At 35.8% G+C, this 20655-nt stretch overlaps 2 protein-coding genes and 1 pseudogene across 5 annotated transcripts in view; 2 read left to right on the top strand and 1 right to left on the bottom strand.

Moving 5' to 3' along the window:
* The window catches only part of LOC107654315 (unconventional myosin-XIX-like), a 25789-nt gene extending 9871 nt beyond the window's left edge, over nt 1-15918 (top strand). For all 4 annotated transcript variants that reach the window (XM_016441345.1, XM_016441343.1, XM_016441346.1 and 1 more), the window contains 19 exons: nt 570-696; nt 812-881; nt 971-1073; nt 1285-1381; nt 1492-1568; nt 2145-2235; nt 2912-3077; nt 3300-3373; nt 3506-3741; nt 4044-4220; nt 4381-4521; nt 5543-5650; nt 5786-5856; nt 7195-7274; nt 8681-8838; nt 8977-9106; nt 12113-12198; nt 12934-13269; nt 14423-15918. In XM_016441345.1, coding sequence (XP_016296831.1) covers nt 570-696; nt 812-881; nt 971-1073; nt 1285-1381; nt 1492-1568; nt 2145-2235; nt 2912-3077; nt 3300-3373; nt 3506-3741; nt 4044-4220; nt 4381-4521; nt 5543-5650; nt 5786-5856; nt 7195-7274; nt 8681-8838; nt 8977-9106; nt 12113-12198; nt 12934-13269; nt 14423-14536 — 2442 coding nt within the window. In that variant the 3' untranslated portion in view covers nt 14537-15918. The remainder of the gene's footprint in view (nt 1-569; nt 697-811; nt 882-970; nt 1074-1284; nt 1382-1491; nt 1569-2144; nt 2236-2911; nt 3078-3299; nt 3374-3505; nt 3742-4043; nt 4221-4380; nt 4522-5542; nt 5651-5785; nt 5857-7194; nt 7275-8680; nt 8839-8976; nt 9107-12112; nt 12199-12933; nt 13270-14422) is intronic.
* Nucleotides 15919-16430: 512 nt separating this feature from the next.
* Nucleotides 16431-18092, bottom strand: LOC107654318 (zinc finger HIT domain-containing protein 3-like; annotated as a pseudogene).
* A 131-nt stretch (nt 18093-18223) lies between these two features.
* Nucleotides 18224-20655, top strand: part of LOC107654317 (complement component 1 Q subcomponent-binding protein, mitochondrial-like) — a 6640-nt gene continuing 4208 nt past the window's right edge. Inside the window, exons 1-2 of the mRNA XM_016441350.1 lie at nt 18224-18511; nt 19555-19705. Of these exons, the coding sequence (XP_016296836.1) occupies nt 18313-18511; nt 19555-19705 (350 nt within the window). The 5' untranslated portion in view covers nt 18224-18312. The remainder of the gene's footprint in view (nt 18512-19554; nt 19706-20655) is intronic.

The raw sequence follows: 20655 nt of genomic DNA, 5'->3' as shown, positions 1-20655 counted from the left end.
GCTTTATACGGAGAAGAAAATGCCATTGCCATCGAAACTTTTCTCAAGACAGTACCCTTCAGTGATACATTAATATAACCCCATAAATGTAATGCATTATTGTACTTATTTTACTGTTTTTTTTTCGGGATCTACTGGGGCAGTGATAAAGATCTACCAGTCCATCGCGATCGACGGGTTGGCGACTCAAACATCGTGATAATACCGTATACCGTGATAAAAGCATTAGCAATTAATCGCAACATGAAAATTTGATACCGGCATATCCCTAACACTAACTAAAGTTAAAAAAGTGAAATCGTAATCAACCACCCCTTTAACGTTGGAAATTTAGAAAGTCTTTTTATAGCACCTTTTTAGACCGTTTTTGAGTTCTGAATTTTTCAATATGTTTCAAATTGCAATAAAGTCTCTTAATGATAAAATAAAGGAAATTCTCATTACTTACTGTCTTTAAATGATCTGTCAAGCTCAAGATTCCAAATACATACCAAGTTTAGAACTGATCTGAATACAGTCAAATCTCAACATGATTTAGACCACATCTCCTGTATTAAATATCTCCTCAGACATGGACGTCACGCTGTCTGATGAAGTATTATGCCACTGTGGCGGCCTCTTCTCAGAAGTGCCAGGACACCGTAGAGAAGATAGAAAGACGAGTACTGGGCTCCAACCCCATCATGGAGGCGTTTGGTGAGAAAGACAGAGAGCAGATGATGTTTTAGTCTCATTTCCTTTCTGAAGTTCTGTGATATCTTCATTACACTCTTTCTAAAAGCCTTTATTTTCCTTTTCCTTTCTTCCCCAGGCAATGCCTGCACATTACGCAATAGCAATAGCAGTCGCTTTGGAAAATACATTCAGCTTCAGCTCAACGGGTCAGTTTTGCTTTCTCTCCGGTTCACACATGAACATGAACCTGAAGCATCTTGCGATTGGTGTAAACATCTGTGATTTTATAATGCAGCTCTCAGCTGCTGGTTGGGGCTTCAGTGCAGACGTTTCTCTTGGAGAAAACCAGAGTGGCTTTCCAAGCTCCAAATGAGAGAAATTTTCACATATTTTACCAGGTAAAATAAGAGACTGCCTTCACAGAATTTACCAGGAATAAAATACAACCTAAGAATTCTGTATTTTTTATTCTGCCAGTTTATTTCCATTAATACTATCAGTTCTAATGCTGTATATATGTACATTATCTACAATAATTCAAGGGTGTCAGGCAGTTGGATAGTTTCATTTGAATGTATGTTGGTTGTTTATAATCGGTTTGATTTGAAGATGATGAAAGGAGCAACAGGGAAACAGAGACTGGAATGGATGTTGCCTTTGGATCAAGACTTTGCTTGGTTGCCACATGCTGAGAAAACCTTAGAAGGCAAGTATTGTACTTCAAGAATGTGTCTTTTGAAGCATGAAAAGAGGAATTTGAGGAGGCACTGTGTTATTATTTGACATCTTGCATTCCGTTTGTTTGTGTCTGAGCAGAAGACTGTTTGCAAGAGACTGTGGAAGCCATGATCAACCTTGGCATTGATGAGAGTAAACGGACACAGATTTTCAGAGTAAGTGATAAGTTTAAAACTACAGTATATCAAAACCTCAATGGTGATTGGAGATGAATAGTATCCATGTTGGTTGGTGTTTGGTTGTTTTGTTTTTAGATACTTTTAAATGACAGTAGTGATGTTATAAAAACCATACAGTATTTATATACTGTAAATAGTGGGTGGAAAGACTAAATTACTTCACACTTTGAAAGTAAAAAGTAAATTAACCTTTTGATTTATGAAGGCGAATTATCATTTAGCTTTTGATACAAGTTATATAGGTTCATGCACCAAAATAAGACTACGCAGTAGGGCTGGACAATAATTCAATATCAATATATTTCGCGATATATTTTTTTTCAATAATAGTGATATGATTTTTAAACACATTTCCGATATTTCGATATACATTACCGGAAGGCGAATTATCATTTAGCTTTTGATACAAGTTATATAGATTCATGCACCAAAATAAGACTACGCAGCAGACAAGAAAGTACAGTGTTAACTACTTTGTTGATGGGGCAGATTATAGAAATAAATATTATACTGCTGTTTGAAAAATTACATGATTGTTGTCTTTTTGCAAAGATCCTTGCAGGTCTTCTGCAGCTGGGGAACGTGGACTTCAGACCTGCATTAGAAGAGGCTCAGACATGTGATCTTGATGAACACTCCAAAGGTGTGATGTGTTTCAGCTGTATAATTTATATAAAAAGCAAAGTTATGACAGTAAATTAGGCAAGATGAATATTCCAGACATGATGAGGCACAGTACTTTTATGGATGATGCAAGTTCATGTCTGGGTTGTGACATGTCCCTGTCACATTCCTCCTGTCTCACTAATATTTCCCTGTAACACATTGCTATTTAAAAAATTGCAATTTAAAATATCTGTGAAATGTGAAAATATTTTAAAATGTAGTTTATTCCTGTGATTAAAGCTGATTTTTAGCATCATTACTCCAGTCTTCAGTGTCACATGATCTTCAGAAATCATTCTAATATGCTGATTTGCTGCTCAAGAAACATGTCTTATTATTATCAGTGTTTAAAACAGTTGTGCTGCTCCATATTTTTGTGGAAACTGTGATACTTTTTTGTATCTTTGATAAATAGATCATCAAAATCATGTATTTCCAATAGAAATCTTTTGTAACATTAAATGTCTTTACTGTCACTTTTTCAGTTTAATGCATCCTCGCTGAATAAATGTATTAAAATCGGTATCTGTTATATACAGAGGCCAAAGCCATTAGTAAATATTCCCCCCAAGGACATAGTTAATTTGTGTCAGATATCTGATTAGTGGCATGTGTTGATTACTGTTCTCTCTCTCTCTTTATGCTGTGTGCAGGTTTCCTGCAAAAGACCGCTGACCTGCTGCAGGTGCCGTTAGATGAGCTGCAGTCGTGTCTGACCGTGAGAACTCTGCGCGCTGGTAAACAGAACGTCCTCAAACTTTGCTCTCAGTCGGAGTGCAGTGTCCGCAGAGACTGTCTTGCTAAAGTCATTTACGCACAGTGAGTCGCATAAACTAGGTTAGGCATTTTATGAAGATGCTTATAGCTACACTAAAACGGCAAGTCTTAGGCACAAAAACACACTCTACTGTACATGCTAAATTTTTTATATAATGCAGCATGTAGAATTTTGCATTATTAATAAAATTCAGTATACTGAAAGTCAGTGCTGGAGCAAACAGATTTAATGAACACATTTAAAGTCTGCTTTTTTATTTACAGGCTGTTTGACTGGTTAGTCACATTCATAAACAACAGTATGTGTGCAGACCGTTCCATGTGGTGCAACTTCATTGGTACATATTCCAATTATTCACTTTTTATTTTAATATATTACTTTCCAGTCAGAATTTAATGTGTGAGATCTTTTATCTTGTTTTCTGAAAGGAATGAAAACACATTTAATCCTTGACTGGTGTCTTCTACAGGTTTGCTGGATGTGTACGGTTTTGAATGCTTCCTCCTGAACAATCTGGAGCAGTTGTGTATTAATTACGCTAACGAGAAACTGCAGCAGCACTTTGTGGCTCATTACCTGAAGGCCCAGCAGGAGGAGTATGTGACTGAGGGGCTGCAGTGGTCCTTCATACGGTACCAAGACAACCAGGGCTGCCTGGACCTGATTGAAGGCAGTCCTTCCAGTATTTTCTCCCTGCTCAATGAGGTCTGCTTACAGTCCTTCATCTCAGAAAAAGATGTGCCATATAAATATAATTGTAATGCAGGATTTTTGCATGAAGACAATGGCTTTGTCTGTAAAGGCATCTTGCATTTCTTTTGGATTGTATTCTATTTGAAATTGCATCACAAATGTAGAGATTGCCATTATTTATAACTTTATGATCATCATACATAGTGAAATAGCTTTTTTTAATAGCACTAATGAGTTTATTCTTTCTTTCCCTCTCTTCATTCTTTCTCTTTCTTTTTTTCGAATTCTTTGTCCGCTGTCTGTCTGTCCTCCAGGAGTGTCGTCTGAACAGAGCATCAGATGCGAAGCAGTTTTGTGTGCGTCTGCAGAAGGAGCTGTCACATAACGCCAGCATCAGCTGGGACAAATTCAGCAAACAGCCCCATTTCACTGTGGCCCATTACGCAGACAAAGTCAGCTACCAGATCGAGGGCATGATGGAGAAGAACAAGGTGCATATAAATAGTATAAACTATATAAATAGTTGCATACATAAACTATGTAGCTTGTCTTAGCTGAAATTTCTTCCTTTGGGATTAATAAAGTTTATAAAGTGTTTTATTGCTTTTAAGTGAATGCCTAATTTTGAGCGAATGACCATTTGTTCTGCAGGATCCAGTTCCCCCTGAGCTCATCAGTCTCCTGCAGAATTCCCAGGATTCATTGCTGCACAGTCTTTTTGCTGATGGTGACCATGAGAGCGAGGGTTTGAGAGGACACAGTAAAGTGGTCACTGTCATCTCCAAATTTAGGGTACAGATTTTAAAGATTAAAGATGTTATTGTGTTACGTTTTGTTATCTGATAGATTTCATTGTGTTGTTATGAATGATTGTGCATTAGCTCTTAATCAATATGATTCACATTATAAGATGATTAGAGATCATTTTGTTGTCCCGTTACCTTCTGATATTGATACAGATACTCATTTTTAGATTGACCTGCATCTGTGTTTAAATGCATAAATAATATCATAAGATGAATGTTTTAAATAATTTTTTGAACATACAAATAAGAAATGTTGGGGAAATGCAATGATACTTTTAAATATGAAACCAAACCAGAAGTAGTTGGCGGCAAATGTTTTAATGAGTGAGTCATTCATTCAACCAATTCGTTCAAATGCTGATTCATTCAGAAATGAAACAAGTGACTGTCTTATGGGTATTTATGGGTTACTAATACTGAATCATTGACACACTCGATTCGTTCTGTGTCTAAAATGTCAGTCACTTGATATTAGCTTCTTGTTTATTGTATTGAACTACTATAATAAATGTCATATTGCAATCGTGCTGATATTCGTGGAAACATCTTGGTTGTGTAATGTTGCTTACCTACATCATATATTATAAATATCTTATTTGTTTTGATTTCTGCACAAGCCTCGCTCTCACTCAGGCTGTGCGGGCCTCATCTGCCGTGACATCAGTACATTATCAGTCATTATCAGTGCAATAAAATCAAAATCATTCTCGCGTGAACATTTTTGGTGGCCAAGTTTCAGTGCTTCCTAGTTATTTATTTTTTTATTTTTTACACGGATGTGAGTGTGACTGTGACCTCATTGCTTGCGCCGCTGGCAACAAAACGGACCGTACGGAAATACGCGAGACTGACCATTAGCTCTTAATCAATATGATTCACATTATAAGATGATTAGAGATCATTTTGTTGTCCCGGTACCTTCTGACATTGATACAGATACTCATTTTTAGATTGACCTGCATCTGTGTTTATTATGATCATTTGTTTGTCTTTCTGTGAATATGCAGAACTCTCTTGAAAGCCTGATGAAGATTTTACACAGCACTACGCCACACTACACACGCTGCATCAAACCCAACCCTGACTGCAGACCACTCACCTTCAAAAGGGAAGAGGTATGAAAAAACAGATGCATTTCTGTCTGTTCACTTGGGATTCCCTTGAGAGTTACAGGTTTTTAGTTCACAGACTGAGTTAGTGAGAGTTTATAGTTATACTGGTTAGTTAGTCTTGGTTTGGTTTGCGTTCAGGTTATCACTCAGCTTGAGGCCTGTGGGATAGTGGAGACCATAAACATCAGTGCAGCAGGATTTCCCATCAGGTAACACTACAAACACATCTCAATCTCTACATTTAACAATTAATACACTTAATTTTACAACAAATAATTGAATTCAAAATAGCGATGCACTGATTGCAATTTTTTTGGCCTATTCCAATTGTTTTGTAAGTGTGGCCTGCCGATACCGATTTTTGCTGATTTCGGTTTTCTATGAAATATAGGATGTTCTCTCACTCTCAAAATAAAGTGCTCTGTGACTGGAAAGAGGTAGAAATACAATTAACTGAAAATGAGTTGCTTTATATAACAAAACAGATGTCATTTTTCACTATGTTTAAAAATGGGCAACTTTTTCCTAACCTGTTGTTGTTGTTATTATTATCATTATTACTATTATTATTAGCTTTAACTCTAATTATAGAAAATGAAGAAACAAATACATTACTGTTGTAAATTACAATTGTACTGTAAAATTTAAAAGGAAATGAATTTGGTATTGCAATCAAATTTTTTATTTTAGAAGAGGTGCCATAAATGAATTTACACCACAAAATTGCAAATGTGTAAATAATATCATAAGATGAATGTTTTAAATCATTTTTTGAACATACAAATAAGAAATGTTGGGGAAATGCAATGATACTTTTAAATATGAAACCAAACCAGCAATAGTTGGCCGCAAATGTTTTAATGAGTGAGTCATTCATTCAACCAATTCGTTCAAACGGTTGATTCAATTCAGAAATTATGTCAGAATTAGTCTTATGGGTATTTATAGGTTACTGAATCGTTGACACACTCGATTCGTTCTGTGTCTAAAATGTAAGTCACTTGATATTAGCTTCTTGTTTATTGAACTACTATAATAAATGTCATATTGCAATCGTGCTGATATTCGTGAAAACATCTTGGTCGTGTAATGTTGCTTACCTACATCATATATTATAAATATCTCATTTGTTTTGATTTCTGCACAAGCCTCGCTCTCACTCAGGTTGCGCGAGCCTCATCTGCCGTGACATCAGTACATTATCAGTCATTATCAGTGCAATAAAATCAGAATCATTCTCGCGTGAACATTTTTGGTGGCCAAGTTTCAGTGCTTCCTAGTTATTTACATACGGATGTGAGTGTGACTGTGACCTCATTGCCTGCGCCACTGGCAACAAAACGGACCGGCTCGAAATCGTAAAGACGTGAGACTGACCGGCCGATTCCGGGTCCCTGGCCAGTCGATCAGTGCATCTCTAATTCAAAATAAGTGTTTAAGAGTGAAGACTACTGGCCAGAATTTTCATATCACCTCACTTTTAGAGACGTTATTACAGAATTCCTTTCAGAATCAAAACTAAATTATTTTTTGTATTATTTGTACAGGATCCCATATGGCAATTTCCTCCAAAGATACGGGCTGATCACAAACACCAGACTAACTGTGCAAATGAACCAATCGAACAGTATGTAGATCATTAAGTGAACACAAAGTACTATTAGTTTTTTTTTTTATTCTCCTCTAGAATTTATGATTCTTGTCTTTTTCTTTCAGTATCCTCCTCTCATTTCTTCCTATCTTCTTTTATGAACTCAGTGCTTAAATAATGTGAATCTGAATTCCTCAGGTGAATTACTGCATGCTTATTTAGTAGATATTTTGCATGCAGTGATGCATTTGCTTGCCTTTTCTTATTTCTCTCTTCACCATTTGCCTCTTCTGTATGTCTTTATGCACCAAGAGCTTGTAACACTCCAAAGAGAAAGGAAAACTTGAAATCGCATCATATGACCCCTTTAAATCTTGGCGTAATCTGACTAATGTATAGAAATAAACAGGTCTTTGTTCAAGTGTTTTTTTTTTTTTGCATGTGGTTTCTTGTCACTACTTGTGTGATTTGGTACAGATAAGAATTTCTTAGATGTGCACATTAGTTGGTTTAACGCCAGTAAAAATCTGTTTTAAATCTCAGATAAACCAAGGAAGCTCAGTCTGGTTCCTGAAGATCTACGTTCCTGCAGAGTCTAGCTCTAATCAAACCAAACTAGGTATTTTGAGCAGGGATAGAGCAGGATTGGAAGTAAAATCTACAGGAAGGTGGATTAATGGGAACAGGATTGAACATGTCTGCTCTAATACCTCGACCCACCGAGAGTCAAAGCAAACTTTTAACTAAACATGATGCACTTATAAGATGACACTAAAGAGCTTGATTTCATTTGCATTAAGGCAAGACACCACAGGTGAATAGGGTAAAGTTTTTATCTAATAAATGTCATTATACTTCCCCAGTTGATTAATCACAGTACATTAAGACTTTCAGAAGACTTGTATTACAAGTTTTCTGAAATTTTGTTTAATATGCAAATGAGGCATTATTGAATAAAATATGAATACATTTCCAGAACATCACTCCATAACATTATCACTCCATACATCAGAAAATACTGTCAACAGTCAGAAAAAATGCTTTGTTTTTAGGAATAAACTGATATATAAATCAGGTGAATGATATATGAACAAACCCATCTATAAAAACCTTCAGAATATAGATAGGAATAAAACCGTTAAATTTGGTGTATGCAAGTGCTGCTGAAGTGGAGAAAAACTCACGGCCTTTAAAGATATATATTGTAATTGAAATCCACAGATGCAAATACATAAAGTGTTATAAAATAAGTACCCAATTGTGTATTTTGATGTTTTCCTTCTGGTAGTTTTAAAGAAGACATGTTATGGAAGAAAAATAGCCCAAATTTTCTAAATTGCCCAGTGCATGAAAAAGCAATGGTTTTACCTCTAGTGTCTTGCCATAAAACACAACAGAAGTATCATAAATATGTATTTCTAAAGCTCCGCTTTCACCCACAGGCCCTGAGATGAGCAATCAGGCTGTTCTGGGATCTGCTGTAGAGGATGTGCTTAATGTGGTCCTCAAGAGACGTGCCTCAAACTCCACCCTCAGCCCTGATGACAACAACAACATGGTGCACTGTGGCCGGACCAAAGTCTTTCTCACACACTCCCTGGTAAAGCATGCACTCAGCAGCTGTTGAAAGTTCATTGAACTCTTTCGCCCTGTTTACCCTGTCTCGGCTGATCCAATCACAAGCTGTCAGATGTGATTTAATGTGATGTCAGTAGTTAATTTATCATGTGTTGTGCAGTTGGAGATGCTGGAGGTGCACAGGAACAGGGTGCGCTCACAGAAGGCATTCTGTATCCAGTGCTGCTGGCGCAGGTACCAGAACCGTCAGCGTAACCTCAAGAGACAGGCTGCCACCCGCTTACAAGCAGGTTAGGATTTAACATCTTTATTTTGTGATTACAGGTAGTATGGTTGTATAACAAATAGGGCTGCACAATTTGGGGAAAAAATCTAATTGTGATTTTTTTATTTAATTTTTTTTTTTTTTTTTTGATTTTCCATTTTAAAAAAAAAAAAAAAAAATCTAAATTTGCTTGTTTGTAGGAGGGCTGCACAATTTGACCAAAATGTTTTGATCATACAGTGGGTACGGAAAGTATTCAGACCCCCTTAAATTTTTCACTCTTTGTTATATTGCAGCCATTTGCTAAAATCATTTAAGTTAATTTTTTTTCCTCATTAATGTACACACAGCACCCCATATTGACAGAAAAACACAGAATTGTTGACATTTTTGCAGATTTATTAAAAAAGAAAAACTGAAATATCACATGGTACAACTCTGTGACTGTTCTTGAATGGCCCAGCCAGAGCCCTGACTTAAACCCAATTGAGCATCTCTGGAGAGACCTAAAAATGGCTGTCCACCAACGTTTACCATCCAACCTGACAGAACTGGAGAGGATCTGCGAGGAGGAATGGCAGAGGATCCCCAAATCCAGGTGTGAAAAACTTGTTGCATCTTTCCCAAAAAGACTCATGGCTGTATTAGATCAAAAGGGTGCTTCTACTAAATACTGAGCAAAGGGTCTGAATACTTAGGACCATGTGATATTTCAGTTTTTCTTTTTTTAATAAATCTGCAAAAATGTCAACGATTCTGTGTTTTTCTGTCAATATGGGGTGCTGTGTGTACATTAATGAGGAAAAAAAATTAACTTAAATGATTTTAGCAAATGGCTGCAATATAACAAAGAGTGAAAAATTGAAGGGGGTCTGAATACTTTCCGTACCCACTGTATATCAGTATGGCTATTTAAAAATAAATAAATAAATAACCATTATTATTATCATAATAAATTATTGTTGTTATTATTATTATTATTATTACTACTACTACTACAACTACTAAATAAAAAAAAATAAGAAATGTTACTATTGTAATTGTAATCTCATTTAAGAATTTTATTTATGTATTTATTTATTTATTTTTGCACTTCAACAGTAAAATTACAGTACTAATATTGTGGCTGTCTTAATTTAATAATTTTAACCATTACATTTCACCATTGAACTTTTATTTTGACAGAAAAATGCATGGAGACCTTAAAGCTTCTCTTTTGTTGAAAAACAAACAACTTTGTGAAGATAGTTGACACGTCGCATTCCTAAATGCACATTAAAGTGACTTAAACTCAGAGCAGATGCAGAGATGTTCATGTTGAGCAGCATTTAAAAAAGTGACGTGACGTGACATGTGGCCAAGTATGGTGACCCATACTTGGAATTAGTGCTCTGCATTTTAACCCATCCAAAGTGCACACACACAGCAGTGAACACACACACACACCGTGAACACACACCTGGAGCAGTGGGCAGCCATTTTTTGCTGCGGCGCCCGGGGAGCAGTTGGGGATTCAGTGCCTTACTCAAGGGCACTTCAGTCGTGGTATTGAAGGTGGAGAGAGTGCTGTACATTCACTCCCCCCACCTACAATCCCTGCCGGTACGAGACTCGAACCCGCAACCTTTGGGTTACAAGTCCGACTCTCTAACCATTAGGCCACGACTTCCCCCATTTACTGTGAACCGAGCCACTCTGAGATGCTGAAACACCAGCGGATCATGAACAGCTCATGTGTAAATTAACACAGTGCCGCGTTTCACTCTGAAACATGCAGTGCATACATTTATTGTATTAAATCACAGCCTTTGCGATTTAATAATTGCATTAAGCTATATTGCAATTTCAGTTTCATTTTGATTAATCATGCAACCCTAATGACACATTACCTTGTTCTAGACATTTCACAATTATTGCTAAATATTAAAGCTGGGAATCAGCTGGTTGTGTTTGTAGGACACTTTTAGACAGCTTAAAGATAAAGTGCACAAGCGAGAAGCCGTTATTCTTCAGGAATAGACTCAGTGACTGTGCATTACTCTCTGACCTCTGCTTGGCTGAAGGAGCAGACATCTGCTGTGCGTCTTCCACCTTCAATACCACAACTGAGGTGCCCTTGAGCAAGGCACCGAACCCCCAACTGTTCCCCGGGCGCCACAGCAAAAATGGCTGCCCACTGCTCCGGGTGTGTGTTCACGGTGTGTGTGTGTTCACTGCTGTGTGTGTGCACTTTGGATGGGTTAAATGCGGAGCACTAATTCCAAGTATGGGTCACCATACTTGGCCACATGTCACGTCACTTTAGACGCTGTCCCCTGATCAACTTCCTCCTGATTATCCATTAAACTCAGAACAGAACAGATGCAGCTCACCCAAGCCTAATACCTGCTTCACTGAGATCAGTAGAGCCAAAAGCCAAACATCCCTTTGCCTCCAACTGAGTCACAGTAAGATCTCAGGAAATATGAGTGTGTCCTGTAATCAGACTGCACTAATTTAGTCCTGCAAATCAAAGACCGATGGTTAATTGAAGGATTACAGTATAATGATGATGATAAAGTGGCCTATTAACTATTAACTGTTTACCACCATGTTTTATCTGGTGATGGTTCTGTTTTGATAATTATTTGATGATTGTAACACTGTTGCACACACATAGACCACTTAGCTTGTGGGATTTAGTGCTTGTCACAATGGTGTAAGACGAGTTTACAATTTAATTTTAAGTTTAACAATTGAATAACTAATTAAAATGTTAACAGTAAATAGGGCCCTATGAAATGTGCTGTATTTTCCCCCAAATTCAGTCTGTTTTAATTCTTCTCTATTCTGTTTTTATGATTTAATACATATGAACTTGTGGAGCTATAGTAGTTCATAAATGGCATAGTGTTTCTTTACTTTTAATCATTTAGCAGATGTGTTTAGCTAATGTGAGAGAGAACGAATATTCTAGGACAAACCGCTGTAATCCAGTATTTGTACAGTATTATAGTGTTTTGAACTCTCTTTATGTGTATCTTTATCACAGGTGTGAGATCCTGGCTGGTCAGAAGAGAGATTAGGAAATGGCACAAAGCTGCATCAGTCATCCAAACCAAATGGAGGCGCTGGAGGGTAAGCATTGTGCTGATTTCTATTTTTATTAATAAAGATGTTGGACAGGACTTGATTTTGTCTATTGGGAATTGATTGGATTGTGAAGAAAAAAAATGTAAATGCCAATTTAACAATTATTTGTATTATTTATTAATCTTTTAAAATGTAATCAAATGAAAATGTAACAATTCTTTTTATTTTTTGGCAAATAAAGTGCTGCAGAGCAGAGGTTTTAAATTAAAACATGGATGATAAATAGTGCGATATTCCTTAAAAAAATATTTAATTAATTGTATTATTTTTTATTATTATTATTATTACTTTGAGAAGTACATTATTCTATATAATAGTATTTTTTTTTTGTTGGCGATTTGTAATGAGTGCCACACTGTTTAAAATGAAAACATGGATGAAAAATTTTGTAATATTCCTTAAAAAAAAAAAAAAATTATTATTGTTGTTATTACTGTACAATATTAAAATATTTCTGTGAAAATTTCCTCAACTGAATTTTTTCTTTTGCTGTTTTGTAGTGAAGACTTTTGAGTTTCTGTTTATTTGATCATCTTTATCAAATGAAATGTTTGTGTTTTGTGTTTGTTTTAAAATATCCTGTTTCGTTTAGAAAAGTGTCACATTACAGAAGTAAAATGGGTTCTGAACGCAGTTTCATGCTGACTTTAAGTGTAGATTTAGCTTCAGTTATGTGTGTTTTGTGCTGTGTTCTTATCTTTCTGCATTCCTCCTCGATAGGTGTGGATGGATGCATTAGCTGAGGCAGAGCTGGATGATGCTGAGGATTTCATAGAGAATGAAGCATCATCCGCATTGCCGAAGCTGGACCGTCTGCTGAAGGAGAGAGGCTCTGTGCAGCTCTCCAGCATCCAGGAGCCTGTGATGGTCAGAGGTTGGCCCATCGGTCTGGCCATGGCCTCTCCTCCCAGCATCACTGTCTCTCTGACAGCAACAGGTTTCCAGCGGATCATGTCTATGATGGCCTGTCTGAAGATCCCATTCAGAAATGGCGAATACAAAGTAAAGACCAATCAGTTTGACCAGGGTGTGGCGTCTATCAGAGCTCAGCCACGGGTAAGAGACGCTTCAAACATACGGGTTAACTGAGCTTTGTTTAGTTCTGTGTGACCTTGAATGATTCCAGGATAAATACAGCTTACACTCATGTCTATGACATGCTGTCAATTATTTTAGTATGATTTATGTACTATTGTATTTATTAATATTTTGAATTAGGTTTTATTTTTCTATTTTCAGTTTTAATTTTAATTTGTTTTCAAGTTTAAGTCATTTTGTTATGCGCTTTTGTCATTTATAATTTACATTTTTTTAATATAAAAAATTCTATTTAGCTTTATTTTTGTGTTTTAGTTTTAGAAATTTTAGTTCTTCAATTTAAACTTATTAATTTAATTTAGTTGCCAAGGTAACATTTCTTAGTTTTAAGTTTGTTGTTCATCTAATATTTATATTTTATTTTAGCTTTATTACTTCAAATATTTTAAATAGATCTTTACTCTGAGGTAGATCAAGTTGTTACATTTTAATGTGGATTTTTTTTTCTTGGTGAATAAGTGCAAGGGACATGTATTATGAAATTTTGTAAACGGTAATATTTATATACTATTGTATTTAATTTTATTTTTGGTAATTTTGTAATGCGCTTTTGTACTTTTCATTTGATTTTTTTATTTTATCTTTATTTTTTAGCTTTATTTATGAATAGTTTTAAAAAATATATTAGTTTTAGTTGACTAACACTTTGTAAATCAATTTTACTCCGAGCTGTGTTATTTTAGTGTTGATATACTCTATAGTTTTTGTTAATATTTTGAATTAGATTTTTTCAATTTTCACTTATGTTTTCAGTTTAATTTTGGTCTGTTTTAGTCATGGTCTTTTATGTTTTTGTCATTTTTATTAGTTTTTAAATATATCTGTAATTTTTATTTATTAATTTTAGTTTGTTTACTTTGTTATTTTAGTACTTCAGGTTAAACATTTTATTTCAGCTAGTTTCCAGGACAGTACAGTACAAAATTAAAGATATAATAAAATACAAAATAAAAATAAAGTACAAAAAGTTTGTAATAATGTGTCAAATAAACATTAACAAAAAGGTTTATGGTTTTAGTAAACTATAATAACCCTGACACATTTTGATGTGAGATTATTGTATATTTTTAAATATTGCTTTAACTGCTATGTAACTCTGTGTTTTTGACAGGGCTCCATTAAGGTGCATCTTCAGAGATCTCCGCTGCTGTACGCTGACATGCACCCAGTGCACAAGACAGACGTGGTGACCGGATTCAACCAGATCCTGCTGGAGAGGCCCTGAGATCTCATGCTGTTAAAAGCTTTCATGCAATCAGTGCACCTTTGAAATACACTACATTAAGTGATATTAAACATTTAGCTGCCTTATTGTTAGTGCAATTCAGTGTTTAGTTGTATTTACTCTCTCAGGTTTCAGCGTGAAGCACAAGTGCCTTTAATTCTGCTGTGCGTTCAATCAGTAAACACTTGATTTTTTTTTAGCTTTATACAACAAAGCTTCCATTTTATACTAGCATGATCTGTCATGATTAAAATCATGTTTCTTGCACAGCTTGAAAATGATATTTGTAGATAAGATTTTAGTTTTTGGTCTGAATTTATTCATATTATTCTGCTAAATATACCAAATCGTGTATTTTCAAAACCTTGCATTTGATTTCCATTAATATCAGTGTACAAACGGATAAAATAACAGGCTTTAAAACATCGTGATGCTATAATGATATTAGTAAGTTATAATGATAATTGAGGGAGATACTGGAAAGTATAGTATTCATAAAGACTATATTAGTACAAGTTTTGTACACTTTTCTTGTCATCTTTTTTAAATTTTATTCATTGCACAATGTAAGACACACTGAAACACTACATGGTAAATACTGGGAAAAGCCATGGTTTCTGCATTGCTTACTTACCAAAGCAAACTGAATTAAAATACTGTTTGCTTTTGTATCTCTAGTTCTTCATTTTGTCAGAATACTTTTTGCTGTTTTAGATTGAAATGTATTTTTAAACACCAACTGCTCAAAAGCACAACACAACATTCCTCCGTAAATCATGAGTTTTTGGTTATGAGACACTGAATTGCATGTGCAAACTGTATTTATGACCAAAAATAATCTATATCTCTGTATATTTATACTCTCAGGGCGTTAATCAGCAAAACGTGACTAGAAAACAGGTTTTCTAGTACGACACATAGTACTTTAACAAACCAATCAGACACTTGTCAAACTTCGATAATGCCAATAAAGATCATTTCAGACTTGTTCTGTTTTTGATTTATTTTTACTCGATCTGTAGTCTGGAAGATTCATTATAAAATGCATGTAATTAATTACTGACTGCTGTATTGAGACACAAAAGCTCAGTAATGTTCAGAAAACATGAATATTCAACAACAATTTTTCAGAATACTAAATGCTACAAAGCTTGACAGCTATTTTATCGTACAGGTTTATTTATCAGATAGAAGTCTAAATTCTCTAAAGTCTAAAAGCCTCAGAAAGGTCCATCAATGACAAAACATGTTTCTTAGTATATGTTGTTTAAACCTCTGAAGAACAAGTTGTGCAAATGCTGGAATTACTCTGCAGATAGTCTCTTAAAGGAATAGTTCACCCCAAAATGAAAAATGTACTCACCCGCAGGCCATCCAAGATGCAGATGAGTTTGTTTCTTCATCAGATTTGGAGAAATGTAGCTTTCCATCAATGGGTGCTCTGCAGTGAATGGGTGCCGTCAGAATGAGAGTCCAAACAGCTGATAAAAACAACACAGTAATTCACTCCAGTCCATCAGTTAATGTCTTGAGATGCCAAAAGCTGCGTGTTTGTAAGAAACAAATGCATCATTAAGAAGTTTTAACTTCAAACCGTTGCTTCCGGCTAAAATATGAGTCCATAATAATCCATAATAACGCTTCCTCCAGTGAAAAATCCATCTCCTGTTGTCTCGCACATCAAAATCCACCAACATATTTGTTAGAACTCTTTTTGACTCTTTTCGCTTGTAAACCGTGCTTGATCTGTGCAGATTTCTCTCCTAATTCAGACCAGACCACTTTTCACTGGACTCTCATTCTGACGGCACCCATTCACTGTAGAAGATACATTGCTGAGCAAGTGATGCAATGCTACATTTCTCCAAATCTGATGAAGAAACAAACTCATCTACATCTTGGATGGCCTGAGGGTGAGTACATTTTTCATTTTGGGGTGAGCTATTCCTTTAAGACATTGTTGGCATTCAAAAGACCTTGGTTTAGTACAAAATTTTACATGATTGCATTAACATTTGTGTAAAAACCTGATGCACTTGTGTTAGGAATCGGTCCATGTGTGACAGTGCGATCCAATCAGAATTCATCATCGTCATTCTCTGCTTCTGTCGGTTCAATCATTTTTAAGCACTGATCAGCGAACTCCACGAACAGCGGCTCCTGCATGGCGTCTTTCGTGGCTTTGGCTTTATCTTCAGCCGAGTCCACGGACATCATTAACCGGCGGAGATGAGGATTCCTCAACAGACCCTTCAACGCCTCTGAATCAGCTGTGTGAATGAAAACCATCTGTAACTGATCTCATAAAAACAGCATTAAAGATCATGTGAACGGGGTGTTTATCATTTCATACCCAGCTGCTGAAGTTTCTGTAATGGCACTTTGTCAGTCTGTCTTCATCAACATCCTCGACAGTCCACAGCTGTTCAGCTGAAATCACACACATTTATTGAACTTTACAGAACTTTTTTGTTCAAAATCATCATCAAAAGCAGGCAGAAAAGTTCTCTTGATCGCTCATAAAGCAGCTATTATTGATGATAACTTACTCACCGCTGCTCACTGGTGTTGAGCTGCTGGAGGCTGAATCTGATTCTTTAACTGGATGACATGAATCTATCAGAGGAAAGAGAAATAATGACTTCAAGAGTTTGGTTTTGACTGATTTTTGACTTTGTGCTCAGGGCAGTCTGGTAGTTTAAGGTACAAAAGAACAAATAATAGTAACAATAACAACAAATGTATTACTACTACTACTAACAACAGTTATAATAATACAAATAATAATGATATTTATATTAGTAATAATAAAATAGAATTGAATGAATACCAATAATAATTAGTATAATACTATTTAATTAAATATAAATACAATAAACAAATAAATTAATATCAGTAAATAATAATAATAAAATATAATGTAATCAGTTAAAATAATTATAATTAAAATTAATAACAATAATAAATACTATAAATAACAATTGTATTAAAACAAAGTATATAAGTTAGTAATAATAGTAATATAATAACAAATAATAAGAATTATAAAGTTATACCAATAATAATTACATTAATACAATAATAATAATACATTAAATAATGCAACCAATACAAATATTTAATTAATAATAATAATAATGATGCAACTTTTAAGTAGAAAACAGTTGTCATGGGTTCGATTCCCAGGAAATGCATGAACTGATTCCGTATAAATATTGAAAGCAATGTATGCCGCTTTGGATAAAAGCATAGATGTAAATGTAATCAAAATAACTGTCAATAGAATATTAGCTTTAATAGAGACTTACCATCATCTTTGTGTCTTTTAAAGCAACTCACTGAACAACTAGAAGGGAAAGGAAGGTGCTATTTATTTGATCAGGATTTGTCCCAAAAGCAAACGTGAGCTGATAAACCTATTTATGGTAAAGAAAGACTGGAAGTTATCGAACATGAATGAATGACTTACTATCTGATTCTGCAGGCTGGACATCTGTATTTAGGAACATGCTCGCTACAAACTCCACAAAGCTGCATAACGGATCTAGAAGATCAACAAGCAAACAAACAGAATAAAACGATTTGTATTAACAATCAGCTTGAAGTTACTGAAGCCACGTGTTTATGTTGTTGACAGCGTGCAGGACTTTTATCTCATTTCCGCTTCCGAACGCTTCCGGTGTAGAGTGCTGAGGTCACGGTGTCCTTCCCCACGTGTGTCAGTCAGTGTGATCCGCGTTCAGCAGCTCTGAGCTCAACCGAACACGGTCGCCGTCATGCTGAAGTCTGTGAGCCGCGCGGTTCAGCTCGCAGCCCGGCTGTCCATCAGCGCGCCGCCCCGCAGCAGAGCCTTCAGCAGGGCCCTCTGGAGCCTCAGCAGCACCGGAGCGGCGTCAGGCTCCAGGCCGAGGCTGCTCACCGCGACACGGGCTCTGCCCACACTGTCCTGCGGCTGCGGGAGTCTGCACACCGAGGGTAAACGCTGCTCCACACGCACACGAGCCAAAAACTAGCATGGGAAACGTATATTTATGGTAAAGCTATGGACACTAACTAATAAAAAGTACCATGGTAAAGTTGTTTTTAATGGTAAAAGGTATGGACACTAACCAAAAAGTACCATGGTAGTTGTTTTATGGTAAAAGGTATAGGTACAAACTAAAAATTACCATGGTAAAGGTATATATATGGTAAAACTATGGATGCTAACTAATAAAAAGTACCATGGTAAAGTTGTTTTTATGGTAAAAGCAGGGCTGGGCGATATAGTTAAAAAAATTATCACGATATAATGTTTCATATCGTTCGGTATGGATAATTATTGACATTTTTTTTATAAAGAAAGGAAAACTTGAAATCGCATCATATGACCCCTTTAAACAATGAGCAGTAGAAAAAGGGTTTAAATTTAACCACTGTATTTTTAATTTACCCAATTTACTAAAGATTTTAGTAAATTGAAGTAAAAAAGTTTTAACAGTCAAACACAAAATAAAATTTAAACTAATATCTCCTTTCTCATATTTTATATGCAGATGAAATAAGTAAGGAAACATTTGGCCTGTCTCCTGAGTCCACAGGAGGGCGCAATGAGCAAAATAAAGCACCTTATTAAACTGTTTATTCAATGCAATGAAATAATGACTGTCTATAAAAAAGTGCACACCGTCTAAACTAATATTTATAAATCAAATATCATTTAGTAAATTGCATAAACAATAAGAACAAAACAGCATCATGTGTTTATGCATAGCTTAATACATATAGCCAAAGCGCTGATCACACGATTGCATTTAGAAACATACGAGACGCAGCGGAATGGAATAAAACCCCTACAGATTCTCAAGACGTGTGTTCTAAAAGTTGAACCTCTTTTAATTTTACATATCTTTCTATTCATCTCTTGTGCGAGACGCGAGTGTCATTTGAACTAACCAGTGAGGTGTCATTCATCACTAGTGTGTTGGTAGTAGAACAACAGTTGGTAGTGTTTTATTAATTCTGTCTTTACTCTTCAGGTGATAAAGCATTTGCAGAGTTTCTCACTGATGAAATCAAAGAAGAAAAGAAGATCCAGAAGAACAAGAGTCTTCCTAAAATGTCCGGCAGCTGGGAGCTCGAACTCAACGGCACAGAAGCCAAACTCATCCGCTCGCTGTCCGGAGAAAAGTAAGGGTCGTGTGTTTCATCCATAGTATCAGAATCATATGCTAATAATGATGCAAGCAGCACGATGGCCATTTCACACCTTAAAGGCTGATGCATTATGGCACACATGCCTTATTGCTAGGGATGTAACGATTAACCGCGAGCCGGTTGAAAATCGATTCAAATATGTGACGATTCAAATCGGTTGAGATGCTAAACAAATCGCGATTCATTTAGGGGTAGGAGTTTATATGAATGTATGTCTGAGGGGAGCTTACTGTCTCCACTGCTTTTATGAAGTGGTTGCCAGGTTTTCACAACAAAACCCGCCCAATCGTGTTTCGAGGGGGTCCCCATTAAAAATCGCGTTCCGAGGATAAAATACGCATGTTTTGGCGGGGTTCCCCTGGTAAAATTAGCATTCCAGGGGCTAAATATCACGTTGATGGGGTTGTTTTTCAACCCGCGGACTTGAAAAACAACCCGCGGCAACCGTGTTAAAGCACCACAATTCCGCGGGAAAACCGCAGACTTGGCAACACTGGAAGAGGATAGCTTTCGGATAGCGCATCAAGAACCGGGTTGACCGGGTACTCGGTACCACCGGTACTTAAGAAAACCTGGTACCGTAACGTTTTCATTTTTTTAGTACCGACTTGGTACCGAAATACCGGGTCTTTTGACAACACTAATATGAAGAGATTTATTTTATTTGTGTTACTTATTTGATTTTTTTGTTTTGTTTTTAAATTTCAATTTAGTTTTGTTATTTACATTTACATTATATTTAAATTTTGTCATTTAGCAGACGTTTTTATCCAAAGCGACTTACAAATGAGGACAATAGAAGCAATCAGAACCAACAAAAGAGCAGTAATATGCAAGTGCTATATTAGTATATTATTATAGTGTTATATTTCAATTTCACAAAGAAATGTGCAGCATTTTGTCCAAGCAATAATAAAAGGACA

Source organism: Sinocyclocheilus anshuiensis, unplaced genomic scaffold, assembly GCF_001515605.1.
Source record: "Sinocyclocheilus anshuiensis isolate Anshui unplaced genomic scaffold, SAMN03320099.WGS_v1.1 scaffold163, whole genome shotgun sequence".
Taxonomy (NCBI): domain Eukaryota; kingdom Metazoa; phylum Chordata; class Actinopteri; order Cypriniformes; family Cyprinidae; genus Sinocyclocheilus; species Sinocyclocheilus anshuiensis.
Note: the sequence above shows the minus strand (reverse complement) of the source record. Positions and strands in the feature narration are given on the sequence as shown.